A 20,102-nucleotide genomic window follows, 5' to 3' on the forward strand; every position below is an offset into this window, starting at 1 on the left:
AATTAACGCATATCATTTTGTGTGTCTTCCATAGGTAGGACCACTCCTCCAGATATTCCTTCCAGTCAGAGACATTTTTTAATACCACAGTCAGAGCTCGGCCTGCAGCTTTGAGGGGCTTCTGAGCTGGCTGCTCAAGGCACTGTAGATGCATATCTAGGCATTTATAAACATCTCCCGGTAGTAGTACATCTGAGGGCTCCAGCCCTGAAAACGCCTGTAGGCCAAATAATCATATCAACAATAGGCCATTTCATGGCAGCTTCTTCTGACCCATTTCTTTTCTGTCTTTGTGTCTACACATCTTTTGACCTCATGGGTTAGGAAGGGGGAAGGCAGAGGAACTGTTTTATAGCTTTTACCTTTAAGCCTTGAATTTTCTGTTTTGATATTGCTGTCAGATTTCCTGACAGCAGAGCACATCATTTGAGGCAAGACATTCTGTGTCAGTTATTTGCGTTCATTCCTTTGCAGACAGCCTTTACTGCTCTCTGGGATTCAGCTAGAAGCTAAACCAAGAGAACACAAAGAATTAAATCAGTTTCCTATTGTCCCTGTTACACATCTTCAGATATGTCCCTCTCTTATCTGTTTTGCAGGAAACAACCGGGCACTTCTTTGAGAATCAGGCAAATTACCAGTGTGAGTCTGGCTACCAGATGGTTGGGAGCTCAGTGTTTACCTGCCAAGCCAATCGGCAGTGGTACAGTGAATCACCTCCTCACTGTGTTCCCCTCAGCTGTGGTAAACCACCACCCATCCATCATGGCTACTCCAAGGGAGAAACTTTTGATATGGGCTCCAAAGTTGAATTTTTCTGTGATGAAGGCTATGAGCTGATTGGAGATGTTTCTTGGACATGTCAGAAGTCTGGGAAGTGGAGCAAAAAGCAAAGCCCAAAGTGTGTGCCAACAAAATGTCCAGAACCACCCTTGGCAGAAAACCAGCTGGTCTTGAGGGAAGTGACTTACCAAGTCGGTGTTGCACAATTCTCCTGCAAGGAGGGTTATGTTTTGCATGGCTCCTCTGTACTGAAATGCTTGCCCTCCCAACAATGGAATGATTCCTTTCCCTTTTGCAAGGTAGTACAGTGTTCTGCACCTCCATACATCCCCTTTGGTGACCCCTTGACCTCATCCCTTCATTTTGGTAGCACTGTGAAATACATCTGTGTGGATGGGTTTTTACTGAAAGGAGAGTCTACCATCAGGTGCCAGGCTGATGGCTCATGGAGCTTGCCTTTGCCAGAATGTATTCCTGTGGAGTGCCCCCAACCAGAAGAAATTCAGAATGGCATTGTTGATGTGCAGGGCCTCACCTTCCTTAGCACAGCCCTCTATACATGTAAACCAGGCTTTGAACTGGTGGGGAACACAACTATCCTCTGTGGAGAAGATGGCCAGTGGCTTGGGGGAAGGCCAGCTTGCAAGCCTATTCAATGCCCAAGGCCTGAGAAGATCCTCAATGGCAAATACTCATTCACAAACTTCCATTATGGGCAGACTGTTAGGTATACCTGTGACAGAGGTTTCCAGCTCCAAGGGGAGGAAACACTGAGATGCCTGGAGACAGGGGAGTGGAGTACAGAGGTTCCCTCCTGCAAAGCAATAAACTGCCAGCCCCCTCAGCCCATCGAGAATGGCTTTGTGGAGGGTGCAGATTACAGTTATGGGGCCATGGTCATTTACAGCTGTGTGCCAGGCTTCCAGCTGTCTGGCCTTGCCATGCAGACCTGTGAAGAATCAGGCTGGTCTAGCTCCACACCAGCCTGCCTCCCAACAGACTGTGGCCTGCCTCCCCACATTGACTTTGGTGAGTACATGCAAGTGAGGCATGGGGAAAGGCGTTCGGTCCAGGAGAGCATTACAGAGAGTCCCTCTCCTTTGCATATGTTAGTGGCTGACAGTTTGAAAGACTTGAAAAGTTCTTTGAAGGTGGGCAGTGCAATGCAGCTGACCACTTTCTTGTTTGGAACTATCATTTTATACTCATGTTACTCTGGCTACGAGCTTCTGGGAAACCCTGTTCTATCCTGTCAAGAAGATGGGGCTTGGAATGGCAGTGCCCCCACTTGTGTTTCAATAGAATGCACCTTGTTATCACCCCCGGAGAATGGTTTTTTACACTTCACTGAGAATACGCTCGGCAGTGCAGTGCAGTACACCTGTAAGCCAGGGTTCGCACTTGTTGGCTCTGACACACGACTGTGCTTGCCAAGTCGGCAGTGGAGTGATGCTGCTCCATATTGCAAAGCAATAACGTGCAACTCACCTGCCCAGCTTATGAATGGGAATGTAACAGGGGAAAACTTCACATATGGGAGTGTTGTATACTATGAGTGCGATGCTGGATACCAGTTAAACGGTCCCGCGGAGAGAAGATGCCAAGAGAACCAAAAATGGAGCGGCAGGGAACCAATTTGCATTCCTGTTTCCTGCAGCCCACCACCAGTTTTGGAAAATGGGCAGGTGGCTGGAGGGGAGTACACGTTCCAGAGGCATACAGAGTACAGCTGCAATGAAGGTTTCCTGTTAGATGGGGACAGGAGTAGAGTCTGCCTTGCAAATGGAAGTTGGAGTGGAATCACTCCAGTTTGCAAAGCTGTGATCTGCCCTGTGCCACTGCCTCTCCCCAACGGGAGAACCATTGGCTCAGATTTTGGCTTTAAGAAAGAAGTGCACTATCGCTGCAATGAAGGATATAGCCTGGAAGGAGTCTCTACACTCACCTGTCAGAGTGATGGTACCTGGGACTCAGAAGCTCCACACTGTGAGCCAGTCATTTGTGGACCTCCTGAAGACATCTCCCATGGCTTTCTAAATGGCTCAGGCTTTACCTATGGGGAATTTGCCCAGTATGTGTGCTTCGCTGGTTATGAGCTACGTGGCAATCCATTACGTCAGTGTTTATCCAATGGCTCCTGGAGTGGAAGTCTTCCATCTTGCCTACCCTGTCTGTGTCCTTCACCACAGATTCAGAATGGGGTTGTGCTTGGTACAGATTTCAGCTGTGGGAAGAGTGCCCAGTTTCAGTGTCTGGAGGGCTTTAAACTGCTAGGGCCTTCTGAAGTCACCTGTGAGGCAGCTGGCAAGTGGAGTTCTGGGTTTCCTCGCTGTGGGCAAATTTCCTGCGGCTCTCCACCCGTCATCCCTAACACATTTATCAACGGGAGCAGCTCTACAGATGAAAACACCATCGTCTATACCTGCTTGACAGGTTTTGTCATGCAGGGGAGTCCAGAACTGACTTGTGTGGAGACTGGTGTCTGGAAGAAGCCATACCCAAGCTGTGAGCTGTTAAGCTGTGGCCCACCGCCTTCTGTCCCAAATGCAGAGGTTCTTGGGAACACTTACACCTATGGGAGCAAGATCCAATACAGGTAAGAATGCTGCTGCCTCCTGCCATTCTGTTTCCTATAATCTCTGAAGGAATGAAGATGGAACCTTTATGCACTCTCAGCTAAAAGAAAAGTTAAGCCCTATCACATGCTAAAATAGACAAAGCCCACGTTCCCGTACACATATAAAATATTACTTGGACCACTGTCAAAATTCAAGCAAGGTATTTCAGCCTCTTGGGCTGCATTTCACCACCTCTGATTTCCCATTTCCCCTTTGCGTTCCTCTTCTCCTCTCAAACACAGGTCTGCACATTCAGGTTTTATTAGTAAGTAGGTGGCAGCAGCAGCCAGCAGGGTGTTCAGTTTTTCTCCGCTTTTGACACCCCTTCTACATCTTCCTCCTGCTTCAGGTGTCTGTGGTAATACAGAAGGGCTGATTTCCCTCTTATCCTGGTTTCTGTACTGGAACACTGCACTGTCAGCAAGTATTGCTGATGCAAAGTTACTCCTTTGTCAGACATGAGAGAAAGAGGTTTTTGTTAATTTACAAAAGTGTGCAGAGTGCAGATCTCTTTCTCCAAAGTGAGGACTTCCTCAGCAGAAGGGGAGATATTTTTTGGCAGTAGAAGCAAATAATAGTATGAGACACAACTGGGAGATGGCATGTGGATGAATTTAATGGTATCAGTCATTTCCATGCATCTTCAACAAGGTGAAGGGGGTGCTTGCATATGCCTTTCTACTAGTGAACCCAGTTGTGCAAGCCATTGAGTTGCTCTTGCTGAAGCACCATGTGGAACAGAACAAATCAGCCTTAAATGTGTAAGGAAATTGCCTGTGGCCAGCCTAAGGCTTGGTTTGTTCTTGGAAGAAAGTGAGATCATTCTTAGAATTGCTTGGCACTGTCAGACTGTTTTCCTAACCAAAAGCCCTCTTTGCAAAAGGGAGGTGCAGTGCCGGAACTGCGCTAAAGCGTTCAGCGCTAAAGCCACGAACTCACTTTCCGTTGTGGTACTGCAGCCGCATGAAGCAGCCAGAGGTGATGTCTGAAGCTTCCAGCTTTTGCAATAGAATAAACTCAGTCCAGGCATGCTTCTTACAGGGTTACCTTGAAATAATAGAGAAATCCCAAGGTGTGCTTATGAACAGCTAAGGCTGAAAAGTCTGACTTGGTAATTTATGGGTTAGCTCATCCCTAGCTGTGTCTCTGTGGTCAGGTCTTCATGCTGTGTTGCAGATGCTTGGAAGGCTACACAATGGTGGCAGAGGTGGACGTATGCATTTGCCAGGAAGATGGACAGTGGTCTCCTAAAAGTATTTCCTGTTGCCCCAGAAAGTGTCTCCTCCCAGGAAATATCACCCATGTAATAGTACTTGGGGACACCTTCACTGTGAACACAAACATCACTTTGTCATGTGTAGAAGGCTATACTCTGGTGGGAGCAAGCACATCTACATGCAAGGTATAGTGTTACTAGCACTCTTTTATTTTGCTGGCTTTGTTGAATTCAAGAATCTTCCTCCTGCCCATGTTAGCTTTTTGCCCTTAATTGCATGCAAAATAAAAATTTAGAGCATGTCCTGCAAAAGAAATACAATTCCTTGTTGTGCAGTAGGAGCAATTATTAGTTTTCCATGTATAAACATTTAGAACTATAAATTACTGATTTCTTTTTCCATAAAAAAACTAATGCTGTCCTTTAGAAAAGCATTCCTTTTGTAATTTCAGGGAAAAAATCATGTCCCAGATTGTAAAAAATTAGGTCCAAGATTTCGAATGTATTTTGTATGTCCAAGATTTCTAATGTATTTTGAGGATTGCATGCAGAGCTCTTTTTTCTCCATAGTAACAGGCAGCACGTATTTTCATCCACTGTGCAGTTGTAGCAACTTGAATCCTCTGTATGTTAAAGAGCAAACATCCTCATTGGTTCTGCTAGTAACCTCTTGTCATATTGGCTATGGATAACTTTGACTTGAGCTTGTAAATAGACTCTTTTAAGTCAGTAAGTCTGCTTACAGGAGAAAAGCTGAGCATGCATGTTTTTGCAGATTCAGCTCTTCATAAGGAAAGCTTTTCTCCTTATTTTGCTGTTTCAAAAATCTGTGGAAGTAGCAGTAGGTTTGTTTGATGAGTATCTCTTCAGGTATCCAACTTCCCTTAGAGAGCTTGGCAAGGCAGCTGAAGGACTTAGTCATGGAATCAGACAGCTGTAGTTTTCATTCTTCTCCTGATGTGTTTCCTGAGCTATTAGGTGACCTTGTATTGTGAACTTGCTTTTCCAAACGTCTGTTTCTCTATGTACTTTTCGTTCCTTCTGTCTTGTAAGTCCAAGCTGAACATTCCTACCAAAGCTGTGCTCCAGTCTGTGTTGACATCTCTAAATTGTTACTTAAATTACTGAGTTCTACTAAGGATTGTACAGATAATATTACATCAATCACATCTGTATACCCACCGTCACTGAATGCTTTTACTACGATTTTGCTACCTTTTTCATTTAGATATGAATTAAGCATGTAAAGTGATGCCTTCACACTTCTAATAATTACATTTGTTTTTCAGGAGAGCGGCATTTGGGTGCCGCCATTCTCTGATGACATCTGCATTCCTGTGTCCTGTGGGACCCCAGAGTCTCCAGACCATGGATTTGTGGTTGGCACTAGATACAATTACAAAGACGTGGTTCTTTATAAATGTGATTCTGGCTATGAATTGCAAGTAAGCAAGCTCAAATCTCCACCACTCTAAACCTTTAGTTGTCATTTTCAGTTCTTATGAGATGACTGTGAGAATGTATTGTGTCTGGTACATATTGATATATTCCCTTAACTGCCACAGAAGTTGGATATCTGCTGTTGTTGTTGTTAGTGTCTGTAGGAAGGCTCCTGGTATGTCTGGGATTGTCCTTTAGCCTTGCAGTGCTTTGGTTTGTTTGTTTGTTTTAACGGAACAAACCTAGTTCCGCTTCGCCACCTAGTGTCAGTCTGTCTCCCAGCTGTTGAAGTCTTGCTTTGTTTCCTTTGGGAAGCAAATTCCCTTGTGTGTGATGCCATACAACATGTCAGATGGCTGCCCTTATCAATAGGTTTGCTTTGTAATGGAAGTACATTACTTCAAGAGACAAATTTAGATGTTGTTCTTCATGGCTTGGAATAAAATAAGAAATTAATCTTGGGCTATTTGATCGGCTATAAGGCCTATACTTAAGAAAGAAATAACATTATTTATAAGCAAATTTAAAGAATGAGTTGTTTGGGATGTGGTCAAAATCAGTATGCTATGTTTATAAAACACAACCTTGTGCTGTTGTTGAAAAAAACCACTAGTTAGATTTTCTGTGAGTCATGGAAGGAGAAAATTGGTCATCATAACACATTCCTAGGAACAAGAGTGGTAACACTGATGAGAAAATTGATGCTCCAGGAGAAGGACAAGAGAACTGACTAACTGGTCCCACAAACTTTTGGTTTATAAGCAATACTCATCACTTTGCAGGAAGGAGTCATACCCTAAACTCTGTTAGTAGATGTGGCTGTAGCATTTAACTATCTCTTTATGTGGGTTGCACATGGAGGGAAAATGTCCTGGCCTTGCTGGACACTAGAGTTGGTGGAAGAAAATAGCTCACAAAGTAAAGTTGTTCTTTGAGCATTTTCTTTTGTTTCACAGGGTGATACAGAACGGACTTGCCAAGAAGACAAGCTTTGGAGTGGCACAGTGCCAGTGTGCAGAAGTATGTTCCACCTGAGTTTATAAATTACTGTTGGTCAAGTTACACAATTACACAACAGGAAACACTAATGTTCATTTTCCTTTATTACTCATACTGTCTGCATTTGCTTAAAAGTTTTGGTAAGTACCATTGATAACATCCTGGAAAAGTTGCAGAATTGCTGGTGTGTGCCGGTAATAATATGAAGGAAATCACTACACCTTTCTGCCTTGCCTCTGTATCCTTAAGTAAGTTGTGCAGACAGTTTCCAACTTTAAATAATTCTGATGCTTGAGTCATGATTTCTGGGATTGCTGAGGACCTCTGAACATGTTAGTTGCCAGGAGTCACAGGTATTTAGCATCCTCAAATGCAATTCTGTGAATACTCATTCTCAAAGGTATTTCACTTGTGTGAGATGTCTGATGCCCAGTGACTGCAGTGCCAAAAGAGGATATGTCTACAAAAATACTTACATGGACATCAGCTGTTGGCTGTAAGTGGCTACAGTGGAATTTCATGAGACTTCCTGCCATCACAGCCACAACAGATTTTGTCTTTTAGCAAGAACTAGAAGCACCAAGCATGATACTGTTCTACACAGGTGCAAATATCTGGGAATGCCCAAATTAACTGTCTTCCTTCCCTGTTTCTCAGAGTAAAACCTGTGGAGTAGCTGTGAACTGGATACAACATGTGCATTATGTCTGATTGGAACATATTCCTCGTGTTACAGGGGTTTCTTGTGGGCTCCCAGACATGATAGAAAATGGATCTGTTCAAGGAGAGGAGTTCCTGCTTGGCAGTGAGGTATTTTACAGCTGTGACCCTGGCTTTGAGCTACAGGGACCAAGCCGAAGGATTTGCCACGTTGACAAAAAGTGGAGCCCCTCTGCCCCTTCGTGCATGCGTAAGTACAGCACAGCAACATGGTGGCAGCTTTCCAGGAGAGCTGGGGAACAAACCGAGAGAGTGCTTTTGCTGCCTTCCTCCCAGTCTCCCCCTCCAGCTGGAGGGCTGTGACAGGAGGAGCCAGGGGAAAAGCTAACAGAGAAGTTCTCATTGACAGCTCCTATCTGGTCGGAAGGGAGCTCCTTTTGGCACATAAAAATGGTACAAGCATGGAGTCATGCTCAGGTCAGTAGGGGAGGAGTGTGCTCTGCTGTATTTTCTGTGCTTTGCTTTGCATTGTGGTGTGCAGAGCCTTGGACACCATGTGCTGGGATGGGTTGTCTCTGCTATGCCAAGGCTAATATGTCCTGCCCGCTCTGTATGTCTGGAGGTCAGGACTCTGCTGCCTAGGATCAAATCTTGGCTCTCTGTGCTGCACAAGGTGAGAATTGTGGGAGCATGCAAAGAAGGATTTATGACTTATTTCATACAGCTTATGAATGAAATGCCAAGATTTTAGTCTTTACTGATAAAGCATTTTCTACCTTCTCATGGTGATGTCATAGTCCTACCCCTTGCATTCTTCTCTCTCGCCTTTGACCAGTTTGCCTGGTCTTCACAGTAAGTTAGGGACAGGGGGGAAAGATCTTTCTTAACTACTGTCATTTATTCTTGGGGACATCTTGAGATTGCCTTCCACTGTACAGAGAGCAAAGGAGCCTGCAAATGCACCTTCTGGCCTGCTCTGGAGAAATATTCTGGATCACTCTGATTGAACACACTGTTACCATAAAAGTCTGTCAGAGAAACTCTTTAAGGCTCGATTGGGAGTTTTAGAAAGCAGCAGCACTTTTTGCAGCGCTGGGCACACATGCAAATAGTTTTGCAAAGGTGAGCGCACCCATCACTTGCCAACAGCAGCTATATGTTTAGCATATTCATGCATGTTTACAGCTTTTCCAGGAAATTATTTACATATTCATGAAATTTTCCAGGAACTAATTATAATGTTTGCATTCTAATTACACATGCGCTTTCTTGCTGAGTGGGGGTCTCTGGTGATCGCCAGTAGTCTTCCTCACTGTTTACTGCATGACCTCAGTGCTTGTGAATGCTCGCAGGGTCCTAGGGCTGAATTAGCAGTGGTATGTCCTTGCTTCTGTTCTGTTCCAGTTTCGCTCCGTGTTGGGCACCACTCTGCTATCTTGAAAGTTAGCATCCTTGGTCTTATTTACTGTCTTCTTAGTTGTTATCCCACGATGTTCCTTCCCCCGTCAGCCAGATATTCCTTACTCCCTACGTCTTAGCAAGTTAGAACAGTTTGCTCTGTTTTACTATGTTAGTTTAAAGCCACACACACTATTGTTAGTTTAGACCTATAATTTAAGCCTACAACACCTCATAGCTTATAACACCATCAAATACATTTGGGCACATTCTCTCTCAGGTGCCTGCAGCCTGAACCCCCGGAGAGAGGACAGGCAAGGCATTGTATAACCCTTCCCTATATAATGCTTCACAGCTGCTCTCTTCCCATCTTTCCATTGATTCAGTGAGTGAACAGAACTGTCAGCATATAACAGATAAGACAGAATGGCCTTCGTTGCTTATATAAAGCCAGAAAGTTTTCTTCTCTCCTAGGAGTTACTTGTGGACTGCATCCCTCCATAGAAAAGGCAGAGGCCATTTCTACAGGAAGCACATACAGGAGTAATGTGACCTTTGTGTGCAACTCTGGATACCATCTTGTAGGGCTCCAGAATATCACATGTCTTGCCAATGGGAGCTGGAGTAAACCCTTGCCATCATGTGAAGGTAACCATTCAGTTTCATGGCCTGGTGTGCTCTGATCTGGGATAAGCAATAGCTCCTCACTTGCGCATGCATATCATATTATCATAAATCTGGTTTGGGGAAAAAGTTCTGTAATGTGCATCAAAAAAGGTGCTTGAAAAACGAAATGTGTCACAAGAAACACTGCCTGTTTCCAAGTCAGAAAGAGCCTGGACATTTTTCCTAGGGTTTTAATCTGGAGTTTAACAAGCTTAATGAGAGATGAGGTTACTTGCCATCTCAGAAAATCAAACCCCTAACAAAAGGTGATAGGCTGCGAGGACGAGTAACTTTTCTCCCAGCAGCCTTCTGTAGTCAATTATTATGTTGATACTCTTTTTCTGATCTATGGGCACTAAGGACAGTCTCAGTAGTTGAGCCTTTAACCTCCGCAATCCTCACATGAACAAGCACCATGAATGTATGATTTTGCAAATGACTGCTTTGAGGTGCTCCCTTAGCAGAATGAGTGCAGAGCGAGACCTGTCTGTGTCATATGGTGTGGGTGGAAACAAGGTTATCAACATGATCCCAAGTTTGAACAGATAGCCGCTGTTGTTGGATGACTCTGTTCAAAATGTAAAATATATAGAAGGTTATTGAACTGCAGCATCATTAACTTTTGAGTGTTCTCTATTCCTGGCCTCTTTGCCATGAAAATACTGAGCCTGGGCTTCACACTTTTTCTTTCTTCACAGAAACACACTCGTTTGATTCTTGCCCATCACACTTCCATTCAGGCTGTTGTCCTTGTTGCGTGTACCTCAGATCTCCCTAGCTAGATGCTAGACCCAGCATCCTGCTTGCTTTTCTAGCTGCTCCTGGCATTCGTTCATGGAGCTGGCATGTTGATATCTCCGCACCCAGCTACACACATAGATTCAGAGGGGACTAGCATGCTGTGACAGCTTCACCAAAGTAAGACCAAATGGAAGATGACGATCTTTCATTCAAGGCAGGAGGTGAGGTTCCTGCCACCAGAGCCATGAAGACTGCATGAGGGCTAGGGACCATCAGATGCAGTGTTGGGAAACCACACAATGCAGAGATCATTGTGCCCAGCAGCGCCTAATGCATTGCAGATTCCTATAGTAGCAACCTGGAAAGTTGCTAGGGGACATCCACAAAAAAGTCACACGCTATCAGTGCTGAACAGATATCAAGAAGACCATCTTGAACAATGTTGAGCACAGCCATTTCACCAGTTCCTCTCTTCCTCTTGCCTGATGGCCTTGTCTCTGTCTGATAGTGTAATCTTCTGTCATCCCATTACACAGACCATCTAGGAAAATCAAATGGAAAAGGAGGCATAGAACAGAGTCTCTTGTGTAGCAGTAGTAACCCAGTTTGGACTGTCTGCCTGCTGGCTTGATAAACACAGCTGAGAATCTTGAGGGGAGCAACTAGTAACAGCAGTGTCAGCATCTTGCACCAAACCTATCCTGCATCTCACTGATATTTCTTGTGAGGTGAAACGGAAGGTGCAAGAGGCTGCAAGTTTCTGGGGTATCTCTCAGTGTCAAGAAAGAAGTATTTCCATGTTCGGGCCCAGTATGAACTCATAAATGTGTCCTCTCCTGCCCAGCACTGCCACTTTTTGCTGACCTTAAAAATATGTGGCTGTGGCTTTTCTCTATCACTGGATGGAGCTCCTTCCCTAGGTTGGCTACGTTGCCTTCCCAGGGCTGCTGAACTCTCGTCAATGCTCTTCATGATTTATTAGTCTGTGGATGCTACTTTAAATAGATTATGTAAGTAATTCAGGAATTGTTGGAAGTTCAGGTCTAATATCAAGCTGAATTAATAAGAGCTCTTGCTTTGCAGAGACCAGATGCAAAGTTCCAGTTTCCTTGCTGAATGGGAAGGCGATTTATGAAAACAATACAGTTGGCAGTACAATAACATATTTCTGCGAGAGGGGATACAGCTTGGAGGGGGAACCTGCAGCAGAGTGCACAAGAGATGGAAGATGGAGTAATCCCTTGCCTCTCTGTAAACGTGTGTGTTTGCTTTGTATTGAAAAAGTGGTCTCAATTTGTAAGCTCAAAAGGCTAGGCTGCTCTTCATTTAAACTGACAATAAACGACAACAAATTCTGCAGATCTTTGTGGCAATGTACTGTAATTTTCTTCTGGAGTAGCCATGAGCAGAATTTGCCACTTGTAGTTTAAAAGATTGGTTTGGCCTATGTTGGGAGATCTATTGGTGTGCAACCCATTTTTACAGAGGAACAAAGGCAGCAGTTACTGAGACATATTAATCTTGTCTGAGTGGTTTTTTTGTGACAGTAAAAGAACAAGCTGTGTTTTGCATAGTTCCCTTTAGTTGAAAAGCTGATATAAAATGGAGTCCATTGTAGTCGACCACTTGATGTACAAGAAACAGGTAAAAGAAGTTTGGAGAAGGCAAAAGGGAGACTTTATTGTTGTCTACAATTGACTATTAGGAGAATGTAGAGAAAAAAGAGCCAGACTCTTCTCAGACGTGCTCAATGATAAGATGAGAGGCCATGGATGCGAAGTTGCAACAAAAGAAGTTTCAGTTATGTGTTTGAAGAAACTTTTCACTATCACAGCATTCAAACACAAGAGCAAGGGATCCAGAGAGGACTTGAAATCTCCATCCTTGGCAATACTCAAATTTCAGCTGGTCAAGTCCCAGAGCAACTTCTGACCTAGTTGGCCCTGCTTTGAGGAGGTTGGACTTCATGGCTGTGTAAATTACTCTGTGAAATAGCACCTTATGCACATGTGCGCTGTGCACACACACCCACAACAGCTTTCCTTGATGCTGTATGTGTTTGTAACTAATTTTAAGATCTGCTGTAGTCTTAAAGTGCTTAATTGAGACATTTAATTTTTGTATTGCAAAGAACTCATAGGATTTTAGTTTCAGAAAACTGGCATCAATCTCTGCTGTATATAGAGTCCAACCTTTTCCACATTCATAATGAGATCAATATTCCATGCAAAAATAGCTCATCAAGCCTACAGCTAGCAATAAATAAGATTATCAGAAATTCTAATCCCTAATGAATGTTATTGTAAGTCTCTGCTCAGACACCTGTATTTTTGCTGCTCTTGATTGATCCAGCCCCACAGAACAAGAAGTAGGATAGGTCTGGTTCCTTTTTTATAGTAAGGTTATAGTAAACAGGAAGAACAAGAGAGAATGGTTTGATTGTAACAATTAGGATATTCCCCTCTTAAATCCTTAGTATGTCTTCTACTGGTATCAGTAGAGTATGATAGCAAGCCATGTGACAGCAGAGCATCAAACCTTTTATTATTTTATATCCCAAATCTCATAATTTTACAAATTGGACTTGTGTGCAGCATCTGTTTCTATTGCTTTTCGTATGATTTGGTTTTGAAATTTGCAGAAACTATTCTAAAATAGCCTCTTCCTTCCCTTCTCCTTTTCCCTCACACCCTTTCTTTGAACAGCAAACCCTTGTCCTGTTCCTTTCATAATCCCAGAGAATGCCCTTCTGTCCGAAGTGGATTTTTATGTTGGTCAGAACATATCCATCAGGTGCAGGGAAGGCTACCAACTGAAAGGACAGTCTGTGATCACCTGTAATGCTGATGAGACTTGGACTCCAGCCACAGCTAAGTGTGAAAGTAAGTACATGAGGTACAGTTCCACAGGGCTTGGTACTCTCCAGAGGGCTGGTAACCACAGCTGTGTCACACAGGAGAGTGACAGCACGGACCTGTCAGCAGAGCTCTCCACCTAGATGCAGTTATTCTGGGAGAAGAGAGCTTTTGTCTGCTATTGCCATTTGAAGAGGTGGATTGCTTGAAGAGATTCAGGCATATAAAGGTGACCTAAGAAGCTCCACAGAAGAGCTGTTTCCAGTTTTTTTGTAACAGAACTATTTCTTTAAAAGGATCCAGAATGTGTCTGTGTGGGTTGGTGCCCCAAGAGCATTTGTCCCTCTATGTTCTAGGCCCTACTGTAATTTTCTCCTCAATTTACCTTTTGCAAGCAGTGGAGCTGAGATTGGTTGTTGTATACGCTAAACATTCTGAGAATTACTTCTGTGAGATTATGGGGGATGAAGACAACAGTTGTAGGAAGAGGTGCTGCCTTTTATTGTATTTATTGACACTAGCAGGAGACATAGGGTCCTTTTGAAGGCATGTCTGAAAGTTTCTTGGCTTCTTGCAAGCAATATTGTTTAGTTCAGACAATGACATCACCTCACTCTAAAAACCCAGTCTCATGTATATCCTTGGGACCATCTGAAAGTTTCCAGTCTATATGGTGGATATAGCCATTGTTGCATTACCTAAAACTGCTATTTCTGGTCATCTTCCTGCTCACTGGGTGTATGTACAGATTCTCCCTGAGAATCTGAGGTGAGTGCACTATGAAGAAGTCCTGCTTACTGATTTCCCACCAGAGGTGTCTCCCTGGTACCAACCAGGTCCTTTGTGCACAGTGCTATGTCCAGGGTTAGAAATGATCATATTTCAAACTATTGCAGCTCACCAGCCTCTGGGTGATTTCTTTTGTTTAGAGATATCTTGTGGCCCCCCAGCTCACACAGAGAATGCTCTGATTCGTGGTAGCTTCTATCAGTATGGAGACATGGTCACCTATTCATGCTACAGTGGGTACATGCTGGAAGGGCCCCTGCGGAGCATTTGTTTAGAAAATGGAACATGGACAACACCACCTACCTGCAAAGGTAAGTCTTTTTTATGAACAGCAGCATATTTTGCCATAACCACAGAGGTGTCATCCTAGCTGCCATAAAGACAAAAGTGAATTTCTTTGCTAGTTTCGGTACATTCATAGTTTTACCCAGTGCATTTTAAAGTGCGGGATGTTGCTTTATTTCCAAGTGGAAGAGAAGGCTTCCACAATTTTTCTCTTTAGTCCTTGCTAATCTTACAGATCACTTTGATACAATGTTGTATCCCACACCTAAGATCCTCTCTCCTCCCATCTTCTATGAGACAGTGACAGAACCAGTCATTTTTCTGACATGCTGAGCTGTTTCAGATAAGCACTGCCAGTCTGTTTTTCACAGTCAAAGATGAAGAACTGCAGAAAAACAAAAAGATACAGTGGTTGCTTAGCCTCTCACTGTGTTTAGAGCATGGCAGCGCCTGAAAATTGTTTTGCAATAAAATACTTAAGGTTTTATAGGTTGATACAGCTCACTAAAATACACACCAAGTACTGCAGAAAATTAATGATTTTAACAAAATAGCAAAGACAAAGTCTAGCCTTTCCACCTTTGGCATACCAGCAGGAAAATGTCACTTTCTGGTTTGTTTAAATTACAGAATTAACTCTTTCACACGGAAGATTCAAATAAATAAAAAATTTTTAACAGAAAATGGGGGAAATGAATACAAATCATAGAAAACATGATAAACTAAACAGTTAAATAAAATCATTTTCAAACACTAACTTAGAACTTCCTTGTAGTGCAGGAAACCAAGGATGAGGCATAGCAAAAAGGTTTCAGGGTCACAGCGCTTTGATGGAAAAGACCTTGCCATCTGCCATTTTCGCATCAGAAGCTTGACTAGCCTGCTGCTGCTGGGTAGCAATAGAGCAGTCAGTTAGCTGCACCCTGAATTCTTATCTCAGGTGGTGTAACAGCAACCATACTATGGTTAGGTATTTTGCTTAGAAATGTGAGTATTAGAAGCAAAAAACCTCAGGGCATATCAGTGGCCAGTCACTAGCAGCCTCATTCCCTCAGCTTGAGAACTCCCACAAAAGAGGAAAGGTGCCAGAATGCTCATCTGGGAACATTAGAGCCAACATCCAAGTTGTCAGGTCTGCCTCTTCTCCTGCAAGTCTCAGCTCCCCATAGAAGCAACAGTACTTCCTCCCTACTTGGTTCTTTGCCGCAGTCTTTAATAGTCACACCAGCCATCCTCAGGATACTCAGTTCCCTGAGTTGGATGGCAGAGATGGGGAGGTGATTGAAGTCCACATAATTCAGGAAGAAATGGTTAGCGACCTCCTGCTCCACTTAGACATATACAAGTCTATGGGGCTGGATGGGTTCCACCCAAGAGTGCTGAAGGAGCTGGCAGAGGAGCTTGCTAAGCCACTCTCCATCATTTGTCAGCAGTCCTGGTGTAATGGGCAGGTCCCAGAGGGTTGGAGGTTGGACAATTTGACACCTCTTTTCAAAAAGGACAGGAAGGAAGACCCCTGAAGACTACAGGCCTGTCCGGCTGATCTCAGTGCTGGGGAAGGTCACGGAGCAGATCATCCTGAGTATGATCATAAAGCAAATGCAGGAAAATGGATCAGACTCAGTCAGCATGGGTTCATGAAGGGCAGCTCCTGCTTGACCAACCTGATCTTTTACGATAAGGTGACCTGCCTGGTTGATGAGGGAAGGACTGTAGACATTGTCTATTTGGTCTATTTGGACTTAAGTAAAGCTTTTGACACTGTCTCCCACAGCATTCTCCTGGAGAAGTTGGCTGCTCATGGCCTGGATAGGTGTATTCCTCGCTGGGTTGGAAACTGGCTGGATGGCAGAGCCCAAAGAGTGGTGGTAAATGGTATCACATTTAGCTGACGACAGGTCCCCATTGAGACTTTCAGGGCTCAATGTTAGGGCCAGTGTTGTTCAATATCTTCACTGATGATTTTGATGGCAGGATTGAGTGCACCCTCAGTAAATTTGCAGATGAAACTAAGTTGGCTGGGAGAGTTGATCTGCTGAAGGAGAGGAAGGCTCTGCAGAGGGATCTGAAAGGCTGGATCAATGCGCTGTGGCCAGTTGTATGAGGTTCAATAAGGCAAAGTGCTGGGTCCTGCACTTGTGCCACAACAACTCCATGCAATGCTACAGGCTTGAAGAAGAGTGGCTGGAAAGCTGCTCGGTGGAAAAAGACCTGGGGGTGTTGGTTGATGGAGCTGAACATGAGCCACTTTGTGCCCAGGCAGCCAAGAAGGCCAACAGCATCCTGGCCTGTATCAGAAATAGCACGACCAGCAGGGCCAGGGCAGTGATCATCCCGCTGTACTGGGCACTGGTGAGGCTGCACCTCAAATCTGTGTTCGGTCCTGGGCCCCTCACTATAAGAAAGACACTGAGGTGCTGGAGTTGGTCCAGAGAAGGGCAACGAAGCTGGTGAAGGGTCTGGAGCACAAGTGTGATGAGGAATGGCTGAGGGAACTGTGGGTGTTTAGTCTGGAGAAGAGAAGGCTCAGGAGGGACCTTATCGCTCTCTACAACTACCTGAAAGGAGGTTGTAATGAGGTGGGGTTGGTCTTTTCTCCCAAGTAACAAGTGACAGGACAAGAGGAAACAGCCTCAAGCTGCGCCAGGGGAGATTGGATATTAGGAAAAATTTCTTCACAGAGAGGGTGATCAGGCATTGGAAGAGGCTGCCCAGGGAAGTAGTGGAATCACCGTCCCTGGAAGTGTTCAAAAACTGTGTAGATGAGGCCCTCATGATACAGTGATATGGTTTAGTAGTGGACTTGGCAGTCCTGGAGTAATGGTTGGACTTGATTGATGGTCTTAAAAGTCTTTTCCAACCTAGTCAGTTCTATGATTCTGCGATTTTTGTTTAGGTCAGAAACTCTCTGGAGATGGAGGATTTTACACTGTGCTAAGCCTGACTAATCAGGGTCCCCTCACCAATTTTTGTTTTATATGAATTCTGACAGCAAGATACTGTGAATGCTAAGACCTAGACAAGCTTAGTTGCCCTGCTCTGTGAAAGCAGGCCCTCTCTTAGAATTCTGTATCTAATAGTTATAATGGTCTTGCCTAAAAATCACCTATCAATAGATGATTTTGAGGAGGCTCAGAGCCAAAGAACTAGGCTTGTTACTCCTGAACAGGAGTTTCAGGAATAGAAGATGCTCCTGAAATACAGGTTTCTCCTGGTTATGTGACCATGGTTTGCCATTGCTGTGAAGAATCACCTGTCGAGTAGCCAAGTAGAGAAGATGCACAGTAAAAGCACCTGAGTTACTTCATGTGTCAAGAGGTATCAAAAGTCCTGAATTTACGCTCCCAGAGCACTGAGCCTTTTCTGAAAAGTTTGCCAAGTATCTTGTCATTTCTGTCTAAACTGTGATGGCTACAGAACTAAAGGGATTTCTGTATGACAGCTACTTTACCTGAGCTTGAATTTAGAGAAAAAATATTCGGGTATTATCTCTTCAGATTGTAAGGATTTTGATTCTTCAGCTGCCCCTTCAGTATCGCCAGCTTTACTTTTTATGCTTATTTAATATTTGTTAGTTACACAGAACCCTATTTTATGCCAAGGGCTCTATTCTTCTGCAAAGAGAGGTTCTTGCCACTGGTTACTAGCAGCCTGGAAGGGCTGATCTGCAAAGCACTGTCAAACATGTTTCCTATTTGCAACACCATGGAGTCTACTGCGGCTGTTCAGAGGAATATGTATTATGGAAAATTACTTAAAAAACTAAGTGATGAAGTGGTCAGATTATCGGGGTGTAGTGCAGGAAAACAAAGCAGAATAACCTGCCCTTTGGTGTACTAATGCAGAGGAAAAACAACATCCACCCCCTCTTTTCACCTGAAAGGGGAAATGAAAAGGACTAAAAGGGGAACTAAAAAGGACTAACGATGTTTCTGAGAGGAGTGACCTGTGTTTTCATGACACATGTCAAAATGATCTTTCAAAACTGCTGTATAATTCATTTGAGGATTTGCCTAACAAAAGGCATACAGGATCCAAGCCTTTGTGGTCTACATCAGAAGCGGCATGAAAGCACTCGACGTAATGACTCACACTGCATTTCTTGGTTTTGGCTCTGTGAGCTGATTCTTAATGTGTACTAAGCCTTCTTGAAATGTTCTGGCCCAGTTGAACAGGTTTGTTAACGTAAATATTGTAATTAAAAAGGAGACATCATTAGCTTCTTTGGAAGAGCTCTCACCACAGCTGCAGTTGCCCAAATTGCTGCTGGTTAGGGGTTGCAGGCCAGATTGTGATCTGAGTTTCAGGGTGAGAAGTATTAGCCTGGATCCACCGATCACAAACACCTGCAGGACTCAGCAGGCTGCACAGATGGACACAGCTTGTCTGACTCCAATTTTTTCTTTCTGAAATGATCTAAAATCTGTGTTGTCTATTTGCCCTCTGCCCATATCTTGCTGTGGTCAGAGAGTGGTGGGAGTGGTCAGTGTGGAACTGCCAACCAAAAAGTTCATACCCTGTCCACACAGAAGAGCATTGTGAGACAGCAACAGAGGCATGGAGGAAATTGTTCACTTGCAACCACAGGAAAGCTTTTTGGCAAAGCTGAGAGCAGATACCAGAAATTATACTTTCCCCTTCTTACCCATGTTTGTCTTGCAGCAGGGTAATGCTTTTGTGCCCTGTGGAGATAACTCTCAGGCATGGATCCCAACCAGGGGATCTCAAAGAATAGGATTGATACTATGGATGTGAGATCTACTACCAATAACTGAGGTCATAATTAATGGTTCCCATTCTCTCCCCAGCACATCAGGTCTGCATATCCCCTGATTGCTTTCACAATAGCAGAAAAAGAGAATGAGATCCCAGCTTAACCTCCCGCCCCAAGCCTTTCTCTAGTCTTATCTGTCAAGTGAAGAATAATCCCCACAGCTACAGACACAGAGTCTCTGCCTGCCTGAATTGGTGTATAACAAGTGCACACCTAGGGATGATACTGTTTCTTCCAGTTTCACAACCAGGGCGTGGGCAGAAATCCAGGAAAAGCCTATCTCTGCCTGAGATCCTGGATCGCTGAACGGGGTGGAGTTCCAAAGTGATTTCTGTAATTCATGAGAAATCCACATCTTCTCCATTGACACAGAAAGAGAAAATACGTTTCAGAGGCCATTTTTCATGGGCCTTGATTTTAACATGGAATATTATTTGTGCACGAACCTTTTACCTCACATCTTGTTATACATTCATGGGATATTGTTTAAGTGGTGTGGATCACACAAAGCTTTAAATGGTTTTTGATTCAACTTTCATAATTTTTCATTGCACAAAAGAATTCTGGTTGGTACACTATTCTGCTTTAGTCAACACCCAGACAAGCTGTCTATGTAGTCATAACTACCATTATAATAAAAATTGTCCAAAATATTAAAATATTGCAACTTCTGTGAACCTGCCAGGGCCTCAGGTCCCTTCCCATTCTCATTATCAGCTGACATTTGATGGTAAGGCTCTTGAGATGGAAAAACAAAACGGCAAAAGCTTTGGCCTCATTTCAAGAGACTCCAAGCTATAGCTTGCAGATTGGCATACCTTAGCTGCAAGAGTGACTCAAGTTTGACTCTGTCATGGGAAGATTTGCATTCTTCCCAA

At 43.8% G+C, this 20,102-nt stretch overlaps 1 protein-coding gene across 1 annotated transcript in view; it reads left to right on the forward strand.

Annotated features, from left to right (window-relative positions):
- SVEP1 (sushi, von Willebrand factor type A, EGF and pentraxin domain containing 1) overlaps positions 1 to 20,102 on the forward strand; it is a 125,831-nt gene that overhangs the window by 96,967 nt on the left and 8,762 nt on the right. The window contains exons 38-46 of the mRNA XM_030471193.1: positions 600 to 3,379; positions 4,578 to 4,803; positions 5,907 to 6,062; positions 7,014 to 7,077; positions 7,793 to 7,966; positions 9,589 to 9,762; positions 11,605 to 11,778; positions 13,227 to 13,403; positions 14,306 to 14,476. Coding sequence (XP_030327053.1) covers positions 600 to 3,379; positions 4,578 to 4,803; positions 5,907 to 6,062; positions 7,014 to 7,077; positions 7,793 to 7,966; positions 9,589 to 9,762; positions 11,605 to 11,778; positions 13,227 to 13,403; positions 14,306 to 14,476 — 4,096 coding nt within the window. The remainder of the gene's footprint in view (positions 1 to 599; positions 3,380 to 4,577; positions 4,804 to 5,906; positions 6,063 to 7,013; positions 7,078 to 7,792; positions 7,967 to 9,588; positions 9,763 to 11,604; positions 11,779 to 13,226; positions 13,404 to 14,305; positions 14,477 to 20,102) is intronic.

This window comes from Strigops habroptila, chromosome Z, assembly GCF_004027225.2.
Source record: "Strigops habroptila isolate Jane chromosome Z, bStrHab1.2.pri, whole genome shotgun sequence".
NCBI classification, from domain to species: Eukaryota; Metazoa; Chordata; class Aves; order Psittaciformes; family Psittacidae; genus Strigops; species Strigops habroptila.